Raw genomic sequence first — 15,894 nt, 5'->3', positions numbered from 1 at the left:
CAGTATATGTCTCTGGTCCAGGAGTAGAACTCAGCCCTAGTCAGAGCCATAATACAGTATATGTCTCTGGTCCAGGAGTAGAACTCAGCCCTAGTCAGAGCCATAATACAGTATATGTCTCTGGTCCAGGAGTAGAACTCAGCCCTAGTCAGAGCCATAATACAGAATATGTATCTGGTCCAGGAGTAGAACTCAGCCCTAGTCAGAGCCATAATGCAGTATATGTCTCTGGTCCAGGAGTAGAACTCAGCCCTAGTCAGAGCCATAATACAGTATATGTCTCTGGTCCAGGAGTAGAACTCAGCCCAAGTCAGAGCCATAATACAGAATATGTATCTGGTCCAGGAGTAGAACTCAGCCCTAGTCAGAGCCATAATACAGAATATGTATCTGGTCCAGGAGTAGAACTCAGCCCAAGTCAGAGCCATAATACAGTATATGTATCTGGTCCAGGAGTAGAACTCAGCCCAAGTCAGAGCCATAATACAGTATATGTCTCTGGTCCAGGAGTAGAACTCAGCCCTAGTCAGAGCCATAATACAGTATATGTATCTGGTCCTAACTGGTCCAGGAGTAGAACTCAGCCCTAGTCAGAGCCATAATACAGTATATGTCTCTGGTCCAGGAGTAGAACTCAGCCCTAGTCAGAGCCATAATACAGTATATGTCTCTGGTCCAGGAGTAGAACTCAGCCCTAGTCAGAGCCATAATACAGTATATGTCTCTGGTCCTAACTGGTCCAGGAGTAGAACTCAGCCCTAGTCAGAGCCATAATACAGTATATGTCTCTGGTCCAGGAGTAGAACTCAGCCCTAGTCAGAGCCATAATACAGTATATGTCTCTGGTCCAGGAGTAGAACTCAGCCCTAGTCAGAGCCATAATACAGTATATGTCTCTGGTCCAGGAGTAGAACTCAGCCCTAGTCAGAGCCATAATACAGTATATGTCTCTGGTCCTAACTGGTCCAGGAGTAGAACTCAGCCCTAGTCAGAGCCATAATACAGTATATGTCTCTGGTCCAGGAGTAGAACTCAGCCCTAGTCAGAGCCATAATACAGTATATGTCTCTGGTCCAGGAGTAGAACTCAGCCCAAGTCAGAGCCATAATACAGTATATGTCTCTGGTCCTAACTGGTCCAGGAGTATAACTCAGCCCTAGTCAGAGCCATAATACAGTATATGTCTCTGGTCCTACCTGGTCCAGGAGTAGAACTCAGCCCTAGTCAGAGCCATAATACAGTATATGTCTCTGGTCCAGGAGTAGAACTCAGCCCAAGTCAGAGCCATAATACAGTATATGTCTCTGGTCCTAACTGGTCCAGGAGTAGAACTCAGCCCTAGTCAGAGCCATAATGCAGTATATGTCTCTGGTCCTAGCTGGTGCATGAGTTGTAATGACAACAAACTCGCCCAACCATTACATTATTTACATTAAAACATTTAGAATATCAGCTCATGTAATGACTGACTGTTTTATAGCAGCCAACATCACCAATCACTCTTTCTGTTTCTCCCTGCCTGGGAGGGAATGGAAGAAGGAGAGGGATGGTGGAACAGACATCAAATCAAGTTTATTTTATATAGCCCTTCGTACATCAGCTAATATCTCGAAGTGCTGTACAGAAACCCAGCCTAAAACCCCAAACAGCAAGCAATGCAGGTGCAGAAGCACGGTGGCTAGGAAAAACTCCCTAGAAAGGCCAAAACCTAGGAAGAAACCTAGAGAGGAACCAGGCTATGAGGGGTGGCCAGTCCTCTTCTGGCTGTGCCAGGTGGAGAGAGATTAAAACAGAACATGGCCAAGATGTTCAAATGTTCATAAATGACCAGCATGGTCAAATAATAATAATCACAGTAGTTATCGAGGGTGTAGCAAATCAGCACCTCAGGAGTAAATGTCAGTTGGCTTTTCATAGCCGATCATTAAGAGTATCTCTACCGCTCCTGCTGTCTCTAGAGAGTTGAAAACAGCAGGTCTGGGACAGGTAGCACGTCCGGTGGACAGGTCAGGGTTCCATAGCCGCAGGCAGAACAGTTGAAACTGGACCAGCAGCAAGGCCAGGTGGACTGGGGACAGCAAGGAGTCATCATGCCCGGTAGTCCTGACGCATGGTCCTAGGGCTCAGGTCCTCCGAGAGAGAGAAAGAAGGAGAGAATTAGAGAGAGCATACTTAATTCACACAGGACACCGGATAAGACAGGAGAAGTACTCCAGATATAACAGACTAACCCTAGCCCCCCGACACATAAACTACTGCAGCATAAATACTGGAGGCTGAGACAGGAGGGGTCAGGAGACACTGTGTCCCCATCCGATGATATCCCCGGACAGGGCCAAACAGGAAGGATATAACCCCACCCACTTTGCCAAAGCACAGCCCCCGCACCACTAGAGGGATAACTTCAACCACCAACTTACAATCCTGAGACAAGGCAGAGTATAGCCCACAAAGATCTCCACCACAGCACAAACCAAGGGGGGGCGGATTACATGAGGATAATCAATCATACTGTCTCAGATTTGATCTCTGTTCTATTTCACACCCTTTTCAAAGAGGATACCTAATGTTCCTCCACTCATGCCTCTGCCAATAATGGAGGATGCAAGGAAAGACTAATCTAGTTTTTGTTTTGTTATTCTGTTACCCATCTTTCAGTAGATCCAGAAGCCATGTGGAGTATTTCCAACAGGCCAAGGACTGGGTAGAGCAGAGTGTCTGAACAGAAGACCTTCAACTTTAGAACCTGATTGGACCAGCAGGCTGTCAAGAGGCGGGGAGATAGGCAGATCATATACAAAGACCCAGACTTCAAAGTTGACACACCAGACCTACCTTCCAACATCACCCCGGTTGAAAAACCAACCAAGGAGGAGCTGGTGGCTAAACGTTTCAGCCTAACTTTGCAAACAAACTTTAGCTAGCCTAATGATGGCAGTGTGATGTTGTGGAATGCAATCATTGGTGACTGCGTGCAAGAGTGTGCAAAGCTGTCATCAAGGCAAAGGGTGGCTATTTGAAGAATCTGAAATGGAAAATCTATTTTGATTTGTTTAACAATTTTTTGATCACTAAATTATTCCATGTGTTATGTCATAGTGTTGATGTCTTCACTATTATTCTACAATGTAGAAAATAGTAAAAAAGAAAGAAAAACCCTTGAATGAGTAGGTGTTCTAAATCTTTTGACCGGTAGTGTATATAAAAAAAGTATGTGGACACCCCTTTAAATTTGTCGGTTCTGCTATTTCAGCCACACCCGTTGCTGACAGGTCTATACAATCGAGCACCCAGCCATGCAATCTCCATAGACAAACATTGGCAGTAGAATGGCCTTACTGAAAAGCTCAGTGACTTTCACCGTGGCATCGTCATAGGATACCACCTTTCCAACAAGTCAGTTCATCACATTTCTGCTCTTCTAGAGATGCCCCGGTCAACTGTAAGTGCTGTTATTGGGAAATGGAAACGTCTAGGAGCAACAACGGCTTAGTCGTGAAGTGGTATGCCACACAAACTCACAGAACAGGACCGCCGAGTGTTGAAGCACAGCGCGTAAAAATCATCTGTCCTCGGTTGCAACACTCACTACCGAGTTCCAAACTGCCTCTGGAAGCAACGTCAGCACAAGAACTGTTAGTCGGGAGCTTCGTGAAATTAATTTCCATGGCCGAGCGACCGCACACAAGCCTAAGATCACCATGTGCAATGCCAAGCGTCAGCTGGACTGGTGTAAAGCTCACAGACATTGAACTCTGGAGCAGTGGAAACGCATTCTCTGGAGTGATGAATCACGCTGCACCATCTGGCAGTTCGAAGGACGAATCTGCGTTTGGTGGATGTTAGGAGAACACTACCTGCCCCAATGCATAGTGCCAACTGTAAAGTTTGGTGGAGGAGGAATAATGCGCTGGGGCTGTTTTTCAGGGTTCAGGCCCCTTAGTTCCAGTGAAGGGAAATCTTAACACTACAGCATACAATGACATTCTAGATGATTCTGTGCTTCCAACTTTGTGGCAACAGTTTGGGGAAGGCCCTTTCCTGTTTCAGCATGACAATGCCCCTGTGCCCAAAGCGATGTCCATACAGAAATGGTTTGTCGAGATTGGTGTGGAAGAACTTGACTGGCCTGCACAGAGCTCTGACCTCAACCCCATCGAACACCTTTGGAATGAATTGGATGCCGACTGCGAGCCAGGCCTAATCATCAGTGGAATGAGATGTTCGACGAGCATGTGTCCACATACTCTTGGTAATGTAGTGTATTTGTGTGATTAGCTACCAGCTATGAAATAAAATACTTAGAAAATAGCTCCTGCAGGATTTTTTGTTGTTGCTGTAAATCACAACTCACACGTACTCATAATTAACTTTTCAGTTCACACAGATCTGTTTTTAGGCACATATGTGAGTAAAATGGTCACACTGTCGAGCCCTGAAACTCACTCACAGAGACAGTGAAGGAGCATCATGCTCTCCCTTTCCGCTGTGTAAAGAAATTAACCGCCCACAGTTTCCTGGGAGGCGGGACAACAGAAGACTGTCAAACCAGCAGTTTCCCTGTCATCGCTCGCTTTGTGATTGACAGGTGCCTGAAAAGTAGCCTAGTTATTTTAAGTGGAAAAAGTTGCCGGCTGAATATTAGTCCGTAATCTGCTGTTGCGCTAGTGGAAAACATTGTTTGGGGTAGCTATGAGGATCCAAGTGCATAGGGTGTAGGATCTAGGGGACTGGTCGATGATCTAGGGGACTGGTCGATGATCCAGGGGACTGGTCGATGATCCAGGGGACTGGTCGATGATCCAGGGGACTGGTCGATGATCCAGGGGACTGGACGATGATCCAGGGGACTGGTCGATGATCCAGGGGACTGGTCGATGATCCAGGGGACTGGTCGATGATCCAGGGGACTGGTCGATGATCCAGGGGACTGGTCGATGATCCAGGGGACTGGTCGATGATCCAGGGGACTGGTCGATGATCTAGGGGACTGGTCGATGATCCAGGGGACTGGTCGATGATCTAGGGGACTGGTCGATGATCCAGGGGACTGGTCGATGATCCAGGGGACTGGTCGATGATCCAGGGGACTGGTCGATGATCCAGGGGACTGGTCGATGATCTAGGGGACTGGTCGATGATCCAGGGGACTGGTCGATGATCCAGGGGACTGGACGATGATCCAGGGGACTGGTCGATGATCCAGGGGACTGGACGATGATCCAGGGGACTGGTCGATGATCCAGGGGACTGGTCGATGATCCAGGGGACTGGTCGATGATCCAGGGGACTGGTCGATGATCCAGGGGACTGGTCGATGATCCAGGGGACTGGTCGATGATCCAGGGGACTGGACGATGATCCAGGGGACTGGTCGATGATCCAGGGGACTGGACGATGATCTAGGGGACTGGTCGATGATCTAGGGGACTGGTCGATGATCCAGGGGACTGGTCGATGATCCAGGGGACTGGTCGATGATCCAGGGGACTGGTCGATGATCTAGGGGACTGGTCGATGATCCAGGGGACTGGTCGATGATCCAGGGGACTGGTCGATGATCCAGGGGACTGGTCGATGATCCAGGGGACTGGACGATGATCCAGGGGACTGGTCGATGATCTAGGGGACTGGTCGATGATCTAGGGGACTGGTCGATGATCCAGGGGACTGGTCGATGATCCAGGGGACTGGTCGATGATCCAGGGGACTGGTCGATGATCCAGGGGACTGGTCGATGATCCAGGGGACTGGTCGATGATCCAGGGGACTGGTCGATGATCCAGGGGACTGGTCGATGATCCAGGGGACTGGTCGATGATCTAGGGGACTGGTCGATGATCTAGGGGACTGGTCGATGATCCAGGGGACTGGTCGATGATCCAGGGGACTGGTCGATGATCTAGGGGACTGGTCGATTTTGTATTGGGCCTTGGAATCTATTTACTTGTCATCCATCATCTAACTGTTTTAACAAGTGGTGTTGACATAATGACATTGTCAAACTCTGAGTTGCAAGTTATGCTCATTATTTAACTGTTGTGTTGTCAGGTATGCCATTATTTAACTGTTGTGTTGTCAGGTATGCTCATTATTTAACTGTTGTGTTGTCAGGTATGCTCATTATTTAACTGTTGTGTTGTCAGGTATGCTCATTATTTAACTGTTGTGTTGTCAGGTATGCTCATTATTTAACTGTTGTGTTGTCAGGTATGCTCATTATTTAACTGTTGTGTTGTCAGGTATGCTAATTATTTAACTGTTGTGTTGTCAGGTATGCTAATTATTTAACTGTTGTGTTGTCAGGTATGCCCATGTCCTCTATGTCTGGACCTCAGTCAGGCCCTGGGCCCACCATCACTATGCCAGGACAAAATCAGACACACGGACCCAAACCCTGGCCTGAAGGTTAGTCTGACTCAGTTAATCTTAACCCAAACCCTGGCCTGAAGGTTAGTCTGACTCAGTTAATCTTAACCCAGACTCTGGCCTGAAGGTTAGTCTGACTCAGTTAATCTTAACCCAGACCCTGGCCTGAAGGTTAGTCTGACTCAGTTAATCTTAACCCAGACCCTGGTCTGAAGGTTAGTCTGACTCAGTTAATCTTAACCCAGACCCTGGCCTGAAGGTTAGTCTGACTCAGTTAATCTTAACCCAGACCCTGGTCTGAAGGTTAGTCTGACTCAGTTAATCTTAACCCAGACCCTGGCCTGAAGGTTAGTCTGGCTCAGTTAATCCTAACCCAAACCCTGGCCTGAAGGTTAGTCTGACTCAGTTAATCCTAACCCAAACCCTGGTTTGAAGGTTAGTCTGGCTCAGTTTAATTTGGATAGTCTAATTGATTGATTTATGTAATGTGATTGATCACAGATGTTTGTGCTCTTCCTGTTTCAGGTCAAGGTGGTGATACTCCCAGCAACCCCCAGAAGCTTCTAGCTCCGCCACCCAGTGGTAGACCCTCACCTGCCCCACCCCAGGTCCCTCCCCCTGGACCCATGTCCGGCCCCTCTATTACCCATCAGCCCCAGGGACAGCAGCCGTCGCCCGTCATCACACTGCAACAGAAACAGAACCGCGTCACGCCGATCCAGAAACCACAGGGCCTGGACCCCACAGAGATACTGCAGGAGAGAGAGTACAGGTAACCCCTGACCTCTAATCGTGACCTGTTTAGAAACCACAGGGCCTGGACCCCACAGAGATACTGCAGGAGAGAGAGTACAGGTAACCCCTGACCTCTAATCGTGACCTGTTTAGAAACCACAGGGCCTGGACCCCACAGAGATACTGCAGGAGAGAGAGTACAGGTAACCCCTGACCTCTAATCGTGACCTGTTTAGAAACCACAGGGCCTGGACCCCACAGAGATACTGCAGGAGACCAACAACACGAGTGACGTCATCAGAGTGCGCATGCTGAAAACACTTGGTTTGTTATTTTTGACTAAAACATATATTCGCCAGAGTGGCGCTGCGGTCTAAGGCACTGCATCTTAGTGCTAAAGGCGTCACTACAGACCCTGGTTCGATTCCAGGCTGTATCACAACCGGCCGTGACTGAATACCCATAGGGCGGCGCACAATTGGCCCAGCGTCGTACGGGTTACACAAAACTCAAACCGGCTGCGTGTGTGCGCCATCGTGCATAAATGTATTTTGTCCCCCCACACCAAACGCATAACCCTAACCCCTCATCATCATCCTACCACATTCCCCATGGGCACTACCTCATCATTATCCTACCACTCTCCCCATGGGCACTACCTCATCATCATCCTACCACATTCCTCATGGGCACTACCTCATCATCATCCTACCACATTCCCCATGGGCACTACCTCATCATTATCCTACCACTCTCCCCATGGGCACTACCTCATCATTATCCTACCACTCTCCCCATGGGCACTACCTCATCATTATCCTACCACTCTCCCCATGGGCACTACCTCATCATTATCCTACCACTCTCCCCATGGGCACTACCTCATCATCATCCTACCACATTCCCAATGGGCACTACCTCATCATTATCCTACCACTCTCCCCATGGGCACTACCTCATCATCATCCTACCACTCTCCCCATGGGCACTACCTCATCATTATCCTACCACTCTCCCCATGGGCACTACCTCATCATCATCCTACCACATTCCTCATGGGCACTACCTCATCATCATCCTACCACATTCCTCATGGGCACTACCTCATCATCATCCTACCACATTCCCCATGGGCACTACCTCATCATTATCCTACCACTCTCCCCATGGGCACTACCTCATCATTATCCTACCACTCTCCCCATGGGCACTACCTCATCATTATCCTACCACTCTCCCCATGGGCACTACCTCATCATTATCCTACCACTCTCCCCATGGGCACTACCTCATCATCATCCTACCACATTCCCAATGGGCACTACCTCATCATTATCCTACCACTCTCCCCATGGGCACTACCTCATCATCATCCTACCACTCTCCCCATGGGCACTACCTCATCATTATCCTACCACTCTCCCCATGGGCACTACCTCATCATCATCCTACCACATTCCTCATGGGCACTACCTCATCATCATCCTACCACATTCCTCATGGGCACTACCTCATCATCCTACCACATTCCTCATGGGCACTACCTCATCATCATCCTACCACTCTCCCCATGGGCACTAGCTCATCATCATCCTACCACATTCCCCATGGGCACTACCTCATCATCATCCTACCACTCTCCCCATGGGCACTAGCTCATCCTACCACTCTCCCCATGGGCACTACCTCATCCTACCACATTCCCCATGGGCACTACCTCCATCATCCTACCACTCTCCCCATGGGCACTACCTCATCATCATCCTACCACATTCCCCATGGGCACTACCTCATCATCATCCTACCACATTCCCCATGGGCACTACCTCATCATCATCCTACCACTCTCCCCATGGGCACTACCTCATCATCATCCTACCACTCTCCTCATGGGCACTACCTCATCCTACCACATTCCCCATGGGCACTAGCTCATCATCATCCTACCACTCTCCCCATGGGCACTACCTCATCATTATCCTACCACATTCCCCACGGGCACTACCTCATCATCATCCTACCACATTCCCCACGGGCACTACCTCATCATCATCCTACCACATTCCCCATGGGCACTACCTCATCATCATCCTACCACATTCCCCATGGGCACTACCTCATCATCATCCTACCACATTCCCCATGGGCACTACCTCATCATCATCCTACCACATTCCCCATGGGCACTACCTCGTCATCATCCTACCACATTCCCCATGGGCACTACCTCATCATTATCCTACCACATTCCCCATGGGCACTACCTCATCATCATCCTACCACATTCCCCATGGGCACTACCTCGTCATCATCCTACCACATTCCCCATGGGCACTACCTCATCATTATCCTACCACATTCCCCATGGGCACTACCTCATCATCATCCTACCACATTCCCCATGGGCACTAGCTCATCATTCTCTCCTCCCCAGGCTGCAGGCCCGTATCGCCCACCGGATCCGGGAGCTGGAGAGTCTACCTGGAGCTCTGCCTCCGGACCTGAGGAGTAAAGCCACGGTGGAACTCAAGGCTCTGAGACTTCTCAACTTCCAGCGACAGGTATGACGTCACCTCAGCAACACTAACATCTAGACCCAGACTAGCAACACTGTCATCACCCAAATGAAAGAACCCAGCCCATCATTGTCATGTATTAGATAGTTATTGTAGCTGGTTAGCATTTTCCTAATGTCATACACATTCCTCCTCTCCTCCTATAGCTGCGTCAGGATGTGGTCCAGTGTATGCGTAGAGACACCACCCTGGAGACAGCCCTGAACTCCAAGGCTTACAAGAGGAGCAAGCGCCAGACGCTGAGGGAGGCTCGCATGACAGAGAAACTGGAGAAACAGCAGAAGATGGAACAGGAGAGGAAACGCAGACAGAAACACCAGGTGAGTGAACTCTCTGGACAATTACCTGTTCCATGTTCTGCTGAACAGCTAACACACACTCAGACAGAAACACCAGGTGAGTGAACTCTAACACACACTCAGACAGAAACAGCAGGTGAGTGAACTCTCTGGACAATTACCTGTTCCATGTTCTGCTGAACAGCTAACACACACTCAGACAGAAACACCAGGTGAGTGAACTCTCTGGACAATTACCTGTTCCATGTTCTGCTGAACAGCTAACACACACTCAGACAGAAACACCAGGTGAGTGAACTCTAACACACACTCAGACAGAAACAGCAGGTGAGTGAACTCTCTGGACAATTACCTGTTCCATGTTCTGCTGAACAGCTAACACACACTCAGACAGAAACAGCAGGTGAGTGAACTCTCTGGACAATTACCTGTTCCATGTTCTGCTGAACACACACTCAGACACACAAGACATGCCACCAGAGGTCTCTTCACAGTCCCCAAGTCCAGAACAGACTCTGTTCAACAGCTAACACACACTCAGACACACAAGACATGCCACCAGAGGTCTCTTCACAGTCCCCAAGTCCAGGACAGACTCTGGGAAGCACACAGTACTACAACTCTCTTTCACATCAGATAACCAAAGATGGCAGTAAAATCTGATTAATACAACAGATAACACACCTCACGGCACAATGCACACTGTGAATACACACACACACACACACACACACACACACCCAACACACACACACACGCACGCACACACACACACCCAACACACACACACACGCACACACACACACCCAACACACACACACACACACACCCAACACACACACACACACACACACACACACACACACACACACACACACACACACACACACACACACACACACACACACACACACACACACACCCAACACACACACACCCAACACACACACACCCAACACACACACACACACACACACACACACCCAACACACACACACACACACACACCCAACACACACACACACACACACACACACCCAAAACACACACACACACCCAACACACACACACAACACACACACACACACACACACACTCCTCAATGCCATAGGCTGAATCTCGGACCATATTCCAGTCGGCAAAACAAGAAGTACAGCGGCATAGGCTTCACTGACGAGACGGTGACGTAACTCTCACCAGAGAACATCAGTGAAGTCAGCCATAGGCTTGACGAGACGGTGACGTAACTCTCACCAGAGAACATCAGTGAAGTCAGCCATAGGCTTGACGAGACGGTGACGTAACTCTCACCAGAGAACATCAGTGAAGTCAGCCATAGGCTTCACTGACGAGACGGTGACGTAACTCTCACCAGAGAACATCAGTGAAGTCAGCCATAGGCTTGACGAGACGGTGACGTAACTCTCACCAGAGAACATCAGTGAAGTCAGCCATAGGCTTCACTGACGAGACGGTGACGTAACTCTCACCAGAGAGAACATCAGTGAAGTCAGCCATAGGCTTCACTGACGAGACGGTGACGTAACTCTCACCAGAGAACATCAGTGAAGTCAGCCATAGGCTTCACTGACGAGACGGTGACGTAACTCTCACCAGAGAACATCAGTGAAGTCAGCCATAGGCTTCACTGACGAGACGGTGACGTAACTCTCACCAGAGAACATCAGTGAAGTCAGCCATAGGCTTGACGAGACGGTGACGTAACTCTCACCAGAGAACATCAGTGAAGTCAGCCATAGGCTTGACGAGACGGTGACGTAACTCTCACCAGAGAGAACATCAGTGAAGTCAGCCATAGGCTGTATCCTGATGTATGTAGGTTGTTTCTAAACAGCAGTTTATTTTCATCAAGGTCCCAGTCAATCCCAAACGCAGGTCTTCGGTTGTCGGCTGGGATTCCGACATGTAGGTTGTTTCAGGGTTTTAGTGTCGTCTTTCATGAGATAGTGCCCTGTGAGGCTCACGTAAGGAGTCAGATTTACACTTGACCACATCTCTGTGGTCAGTGTAACAAAATCCACTTCCTTTAGCTCTGTCTGAACCTTCACCTTGTTGAACAAGGTAGGGACCGCTGTTTCAGATAAATACTTTCTGCCTGGTAACTCGTATAGTTTGTTTGGCGATGCTATGTATTTTGTTGCTCTGAGAGCCATCTTTTTCACCTAACTCCTCCGATCTATTGAACAATGAAGAAGACCAGCGGTGAAGGGCAGAGGCTACCCATCTACCCCCACCCTATAAGCTATAATATATATAGGTACCCCCAGTCCCCACTTTTCATCCCACCCCCGTTGAATGAACTGAATTGATCTTCACCCAGTGCATATAGCGGATTTTGTGATTGTGGCGCAGATAGTTGGAAAAGAGGGACATGTATCCATTTTAATAGACAGACTAAGTTAGCAGAATAATATCAATAGTTAACACTCCTCCTATGGGTAACGTATATCTACATTAAATAAAGTCGCTAAAACATTTTATTTATGGTTTTGATGGTTATTTTATTTTCATCCAAAACCGCCAATGTCACAGTTAAGAAATTACCATCACAGCTCTAATGATGTGTTTCCCCTCTGTTTCACAGCCCTAATGTGTTTCCCCTCTGTTTCACAGCCCTAATAATGATGTTTCCCCTCTGTTTCACAGCCCTAATAATGTGTTTCCCCTCTGTTTCACAGCCCTAATAATGTGTTTCCCCTCTGTTTCACAGCCCTAATAATGATGTTTCCCCTCTGTTTCACAGCCCTAATAATGATGTGTTTCCCCTCTGTTTCACAGCCCTAATAATGATGTTTCCCCTCTGTTTCACAGCCCTAATAATGATGTGTTTCCCCTCTGTTTCACAGCCCTAATAATGATGTTTCCCCTCTGTTTCACAGCCCTAATAATGATGTGTTTCCCCTCTGTTTCACAGCCCTAATGATGTTTCCCCTCTGTTTCACAGCCCTAATAATGATGTGTTTCCCCTCTGTTTCACAGCCCTAATAATGTGTTTCCCCTCTGTTTCACAGCCCTAATAATGTGTTTCCCCTCTGTTTCACAGCCCTAATAATGATGTGTTTCCCCTCTGTTTCACAGCCCTAATGATGTGTTTCCCCTCTGTTTCACAGCCCTAATGATGTGTTTCCCCTCTGTTTCACAGCCCTAATAATGTGTTTCCCCTCTGTTTCACAGCCCTAATGATGTTTCCCCTCTGTTTCACAGCCCTAATGATGTGTTTCCCCTCTGTTTCACAGCCCTAATGATGTGTTTCCCCTCTGTTTCACAGCCCTAATAATGTGTTTCCCCTCTGTTTCACAGCCCTAATAATGTGTTTCCCCTCTGTTTCACAGCCCTAATGATGTGTTTCCCCTCTGTTTCACAGCCCTAATAATGATGTTTCCCCTCTGTTTCACAGCCCTAATAATGTGTTTCCCCTCTGTTTCACAGCCCTAATGATGTGTTTCCCCTCTGTTTCACAGCCCTAATAATGTGTTTCCCCTCTGTTTCACAGCTCTAATGATGTTTCCCCTCTGTTTCACATCCCTAATAATGTGTTTCCCCTCTGTTTCACAGCCCTAATAATGATGTTTCCCCTCTGTTTCACAGCCCTAATGATGTGTTTCCCCTCTGTTTCACAGCCCTAATGATGTGTTTCCCCTCTGTTTCACAGCCCTAATAATGTGTTTCCCCTCTGTTTCACAGCCCTAATGATGTTTCCCCTCTGTTTCACAGCCCTAATAATGTGTTTCCCCTCTGTTTCACAGCCCTAATAATGTTTCCCCTCTGTTTCACAGCCCTAATAATGTGTTTCCCCTCTGTTTCACAGCCCTAATAATGTGTTTCCCCTCTGTTTCACAGCCCTAATAATGTGTTTCCCCTCTGTTTCACAGCCCTAATAATGTGTTTCCCCTCTGTTTCACAGCCCTAATAATGTGTTTCCCCTCTGTTTCACAGCCCTAATAATGTGTTTCCCCTCTGTTTCACAGCCCTAATAATGTGTTTCCCCTCTGTTTCACAGCCCTAATAATGTGTTTCCCCTCTGTTTCACAGCCCTAATAATGTGTTTCCCCTCTGTTTCACAGCCCTAATAATGTGTTTCCCCTCTGTTTCACAGCCCTAATAATGTGTTTCCCCTCTGTTTCACAGCCCTAATAATGTGTTTCCCCTCTGTTTCACAGCCCTAATAATGTGTTTCCCCTCTGTTTCACAGCCCTAATAATGTGTTTCCCCTCTGTTTCACAGCCCTAATAATGTGTTTCCCCTCTGTTTCACAGCCCTAATAATGTGTTTCCCCTCTGTTTCACAGCCCTAATAATGTGTTTCCCCTCTGTTTCACAGCCCTAATAATGTGTTTCCCCTCTGTTTCACAGCCCTAATGATGTGTTTCCCCTCTGTTTCACAGCCCTAATAATGTGTTTCCCCTCTGTTTCACAGCCCTAATAATGTGTTTCCCCTCTGTTTCACAGCCCTAATAATGTTTCCCCTCTGTTTCACAGCCCTAATAATGTTTCCCCTCTGTTTCACAGCCCTAATAATGTTTCCCCTCTGTTTCACAGCCCTAATAATGTTTCCCCTCTGTTTCACAGCCCTAATAATGTTTCCCCTCTGTTTCACAGCCCTAATAATGTTTCCCCTCTGTTTCACAGCCCTAATAATGTGTTTCCCCTCTGTTTCACAGCCCTAATAATGTGTTTCCCCTCTGTTTCACAGCCCTAATAATGTTTCCCCTCTGTTTCACATGGTAACATGTTCTTCCTTTGTCTTGTTCTCAGGAGTATCTGAACAGCATCCTGCAGCATGCCAAGGACTTCAAGGACTACCACCGCTCTATCACTGCCAAGATGCAGAAGCAGAACAAGGCCATCACCACCTGGCACACGAACACAGAGAGAGAACAGAAGAAAGAGACAGAGAGGATCGAGAAGGAGAGGATGAGTAGACTTATGGTGAGTTAGAGGAGAGGATCATGGGGAGGAGGAGGAGAGGAGGAGGAGGAGAGGATGAGAAGTAGAGGAGGAGGAGGAGAGGAGGAGGAGGAGAGGATGAGGGGGGGAGGATGAGAAGTAGAGGATGAGGAGGGCTACAGGAAGCTTTTAGGGTCCCTTTTGTTTCCCCTGTTGACCTCTAACCTTTAGACCCCCTGTCTGTGCAGGCGGAGGATGAGGAGGGCTACAGGAAGCTGATCGACCAGAAGAAGGACAAGCGTCTGGCGTATCTGCTGCAGCAGACTGACGAGTACGTAGCTAACCTCACTGACCTCGTCTACGAACACAAGGCTGCACAGGCCGCCAACATGAAGAAGAAGAAGAAGAAGAAGCAGAAGAAGAAGAAGGTGAGAGTTATAGTAGTTTACCACTGGTCACAGTTCAAACCCAATGATACCATGTTAGCAACATCATTATAGATCTGTGAGAGCTTCCTGTTAATGTACCTGTCCTCTCTGACCCATAGAATATTGATGAGAGCGGGGAAGGGATGAGTGGCATCGGGCCTGACGGGGAGGTAAGATTATAACACAACTCTGTATCCTGTATGTTCATGGTCCTTAAACATCTCTTTGTACCAGTTTGATTGACTTCTGTAGTGGCTAAATAGGTGTGTTGTCCCTCCAGTCCGTGGATGATGTCTGTAGTAATAGTGTGTTGTCCCTCCAGCCCGTGGATGATGTCTGTAGTAATAGTGTGTTGTCCCTCCAGCCCATGGATGATGTCTGTAGTAATAGTGTGTTGTCCCTCCAGCCTGTGGATGATGTCTGTAGTAATAGTGTGTTGTCCCTCCAGCCTGTGGATGATGTCTGTAGTAATAGTGTGTTGTCCCTCCAGCCCATGGATGATGTCTGTAGTAATAGTGTGTTGTCCCTCCAGCCCATGGATGATGTCTGTAGTAATAGTGTGTTGTCCCTCCAGCCCATG

At 48.1% G+C, this 15,894-nt stretch overlaps 1 protein-coding gene across 1 annotated transcript in view; it reads left to right on the top strand.

Annotated features, from left to right (window-relative positions):
• The window catches only part of LOC120038063 (probable global transcription activator SNF2L2), a gene marked incomplete at its 3' end in the record, with an annotated part of 28,943 nt that extends 13,253 nt beyond the window's left edge, over nt 1-15,690 (top strand). The window contains exons 5-12 of the mRNA XM_038984006.1: nt 6,307-6,408; nt 6,895-7,141; nt 9,539-9,665; nt 9,827-10,000; nt 14,755-14,928; nt 15,135-15,314; nt 15,434-15,484; nt 15,637-15,690. Coding sequence (XP_038839934.1) covers nt 6,307-6,408; nt 6,895-7,141; nt 9,539-9,665; nt 9,827-10,000; nt 14,755-14,928; nt 15,135-15,314; nt 15,434-15,484; nt 15,637-15,690 — 1,109 coding nt within the window. The remainder of the gene's footprint in view (nt 1-6,306; nt 6,409-6,894; nt 7,142-9,538; nt 9,666-9,826; nt 10,001-14,754; nt 14,929-15,134; nt 15,315-15,433; nt 15,485-15,636) is intronic.
• Nucleotides 15,691-15,894: the final 204 nt, after the last annotated feature.

This window comes from Salvelinus namaycush, unplaced genomic scaffold (genome assembly GCF_016432855.1).
Source record: "Salvelinus namaycush isolate Seneca unplaced genomic scaffold, SaNama_1.0 Scaffold2071, whole genome shotgun sequence".
In the NCBI taxonomy this organism is placed as follows: Eukaryota; Metazoa; Chordata; class Actinopteri; order Salmoniformes; family Salmonidae; genus Salvelinus; species Salvelinus namaycush.
This window is presented reverse-complemented; position numbering and strand designations above follow the sequence as displayed.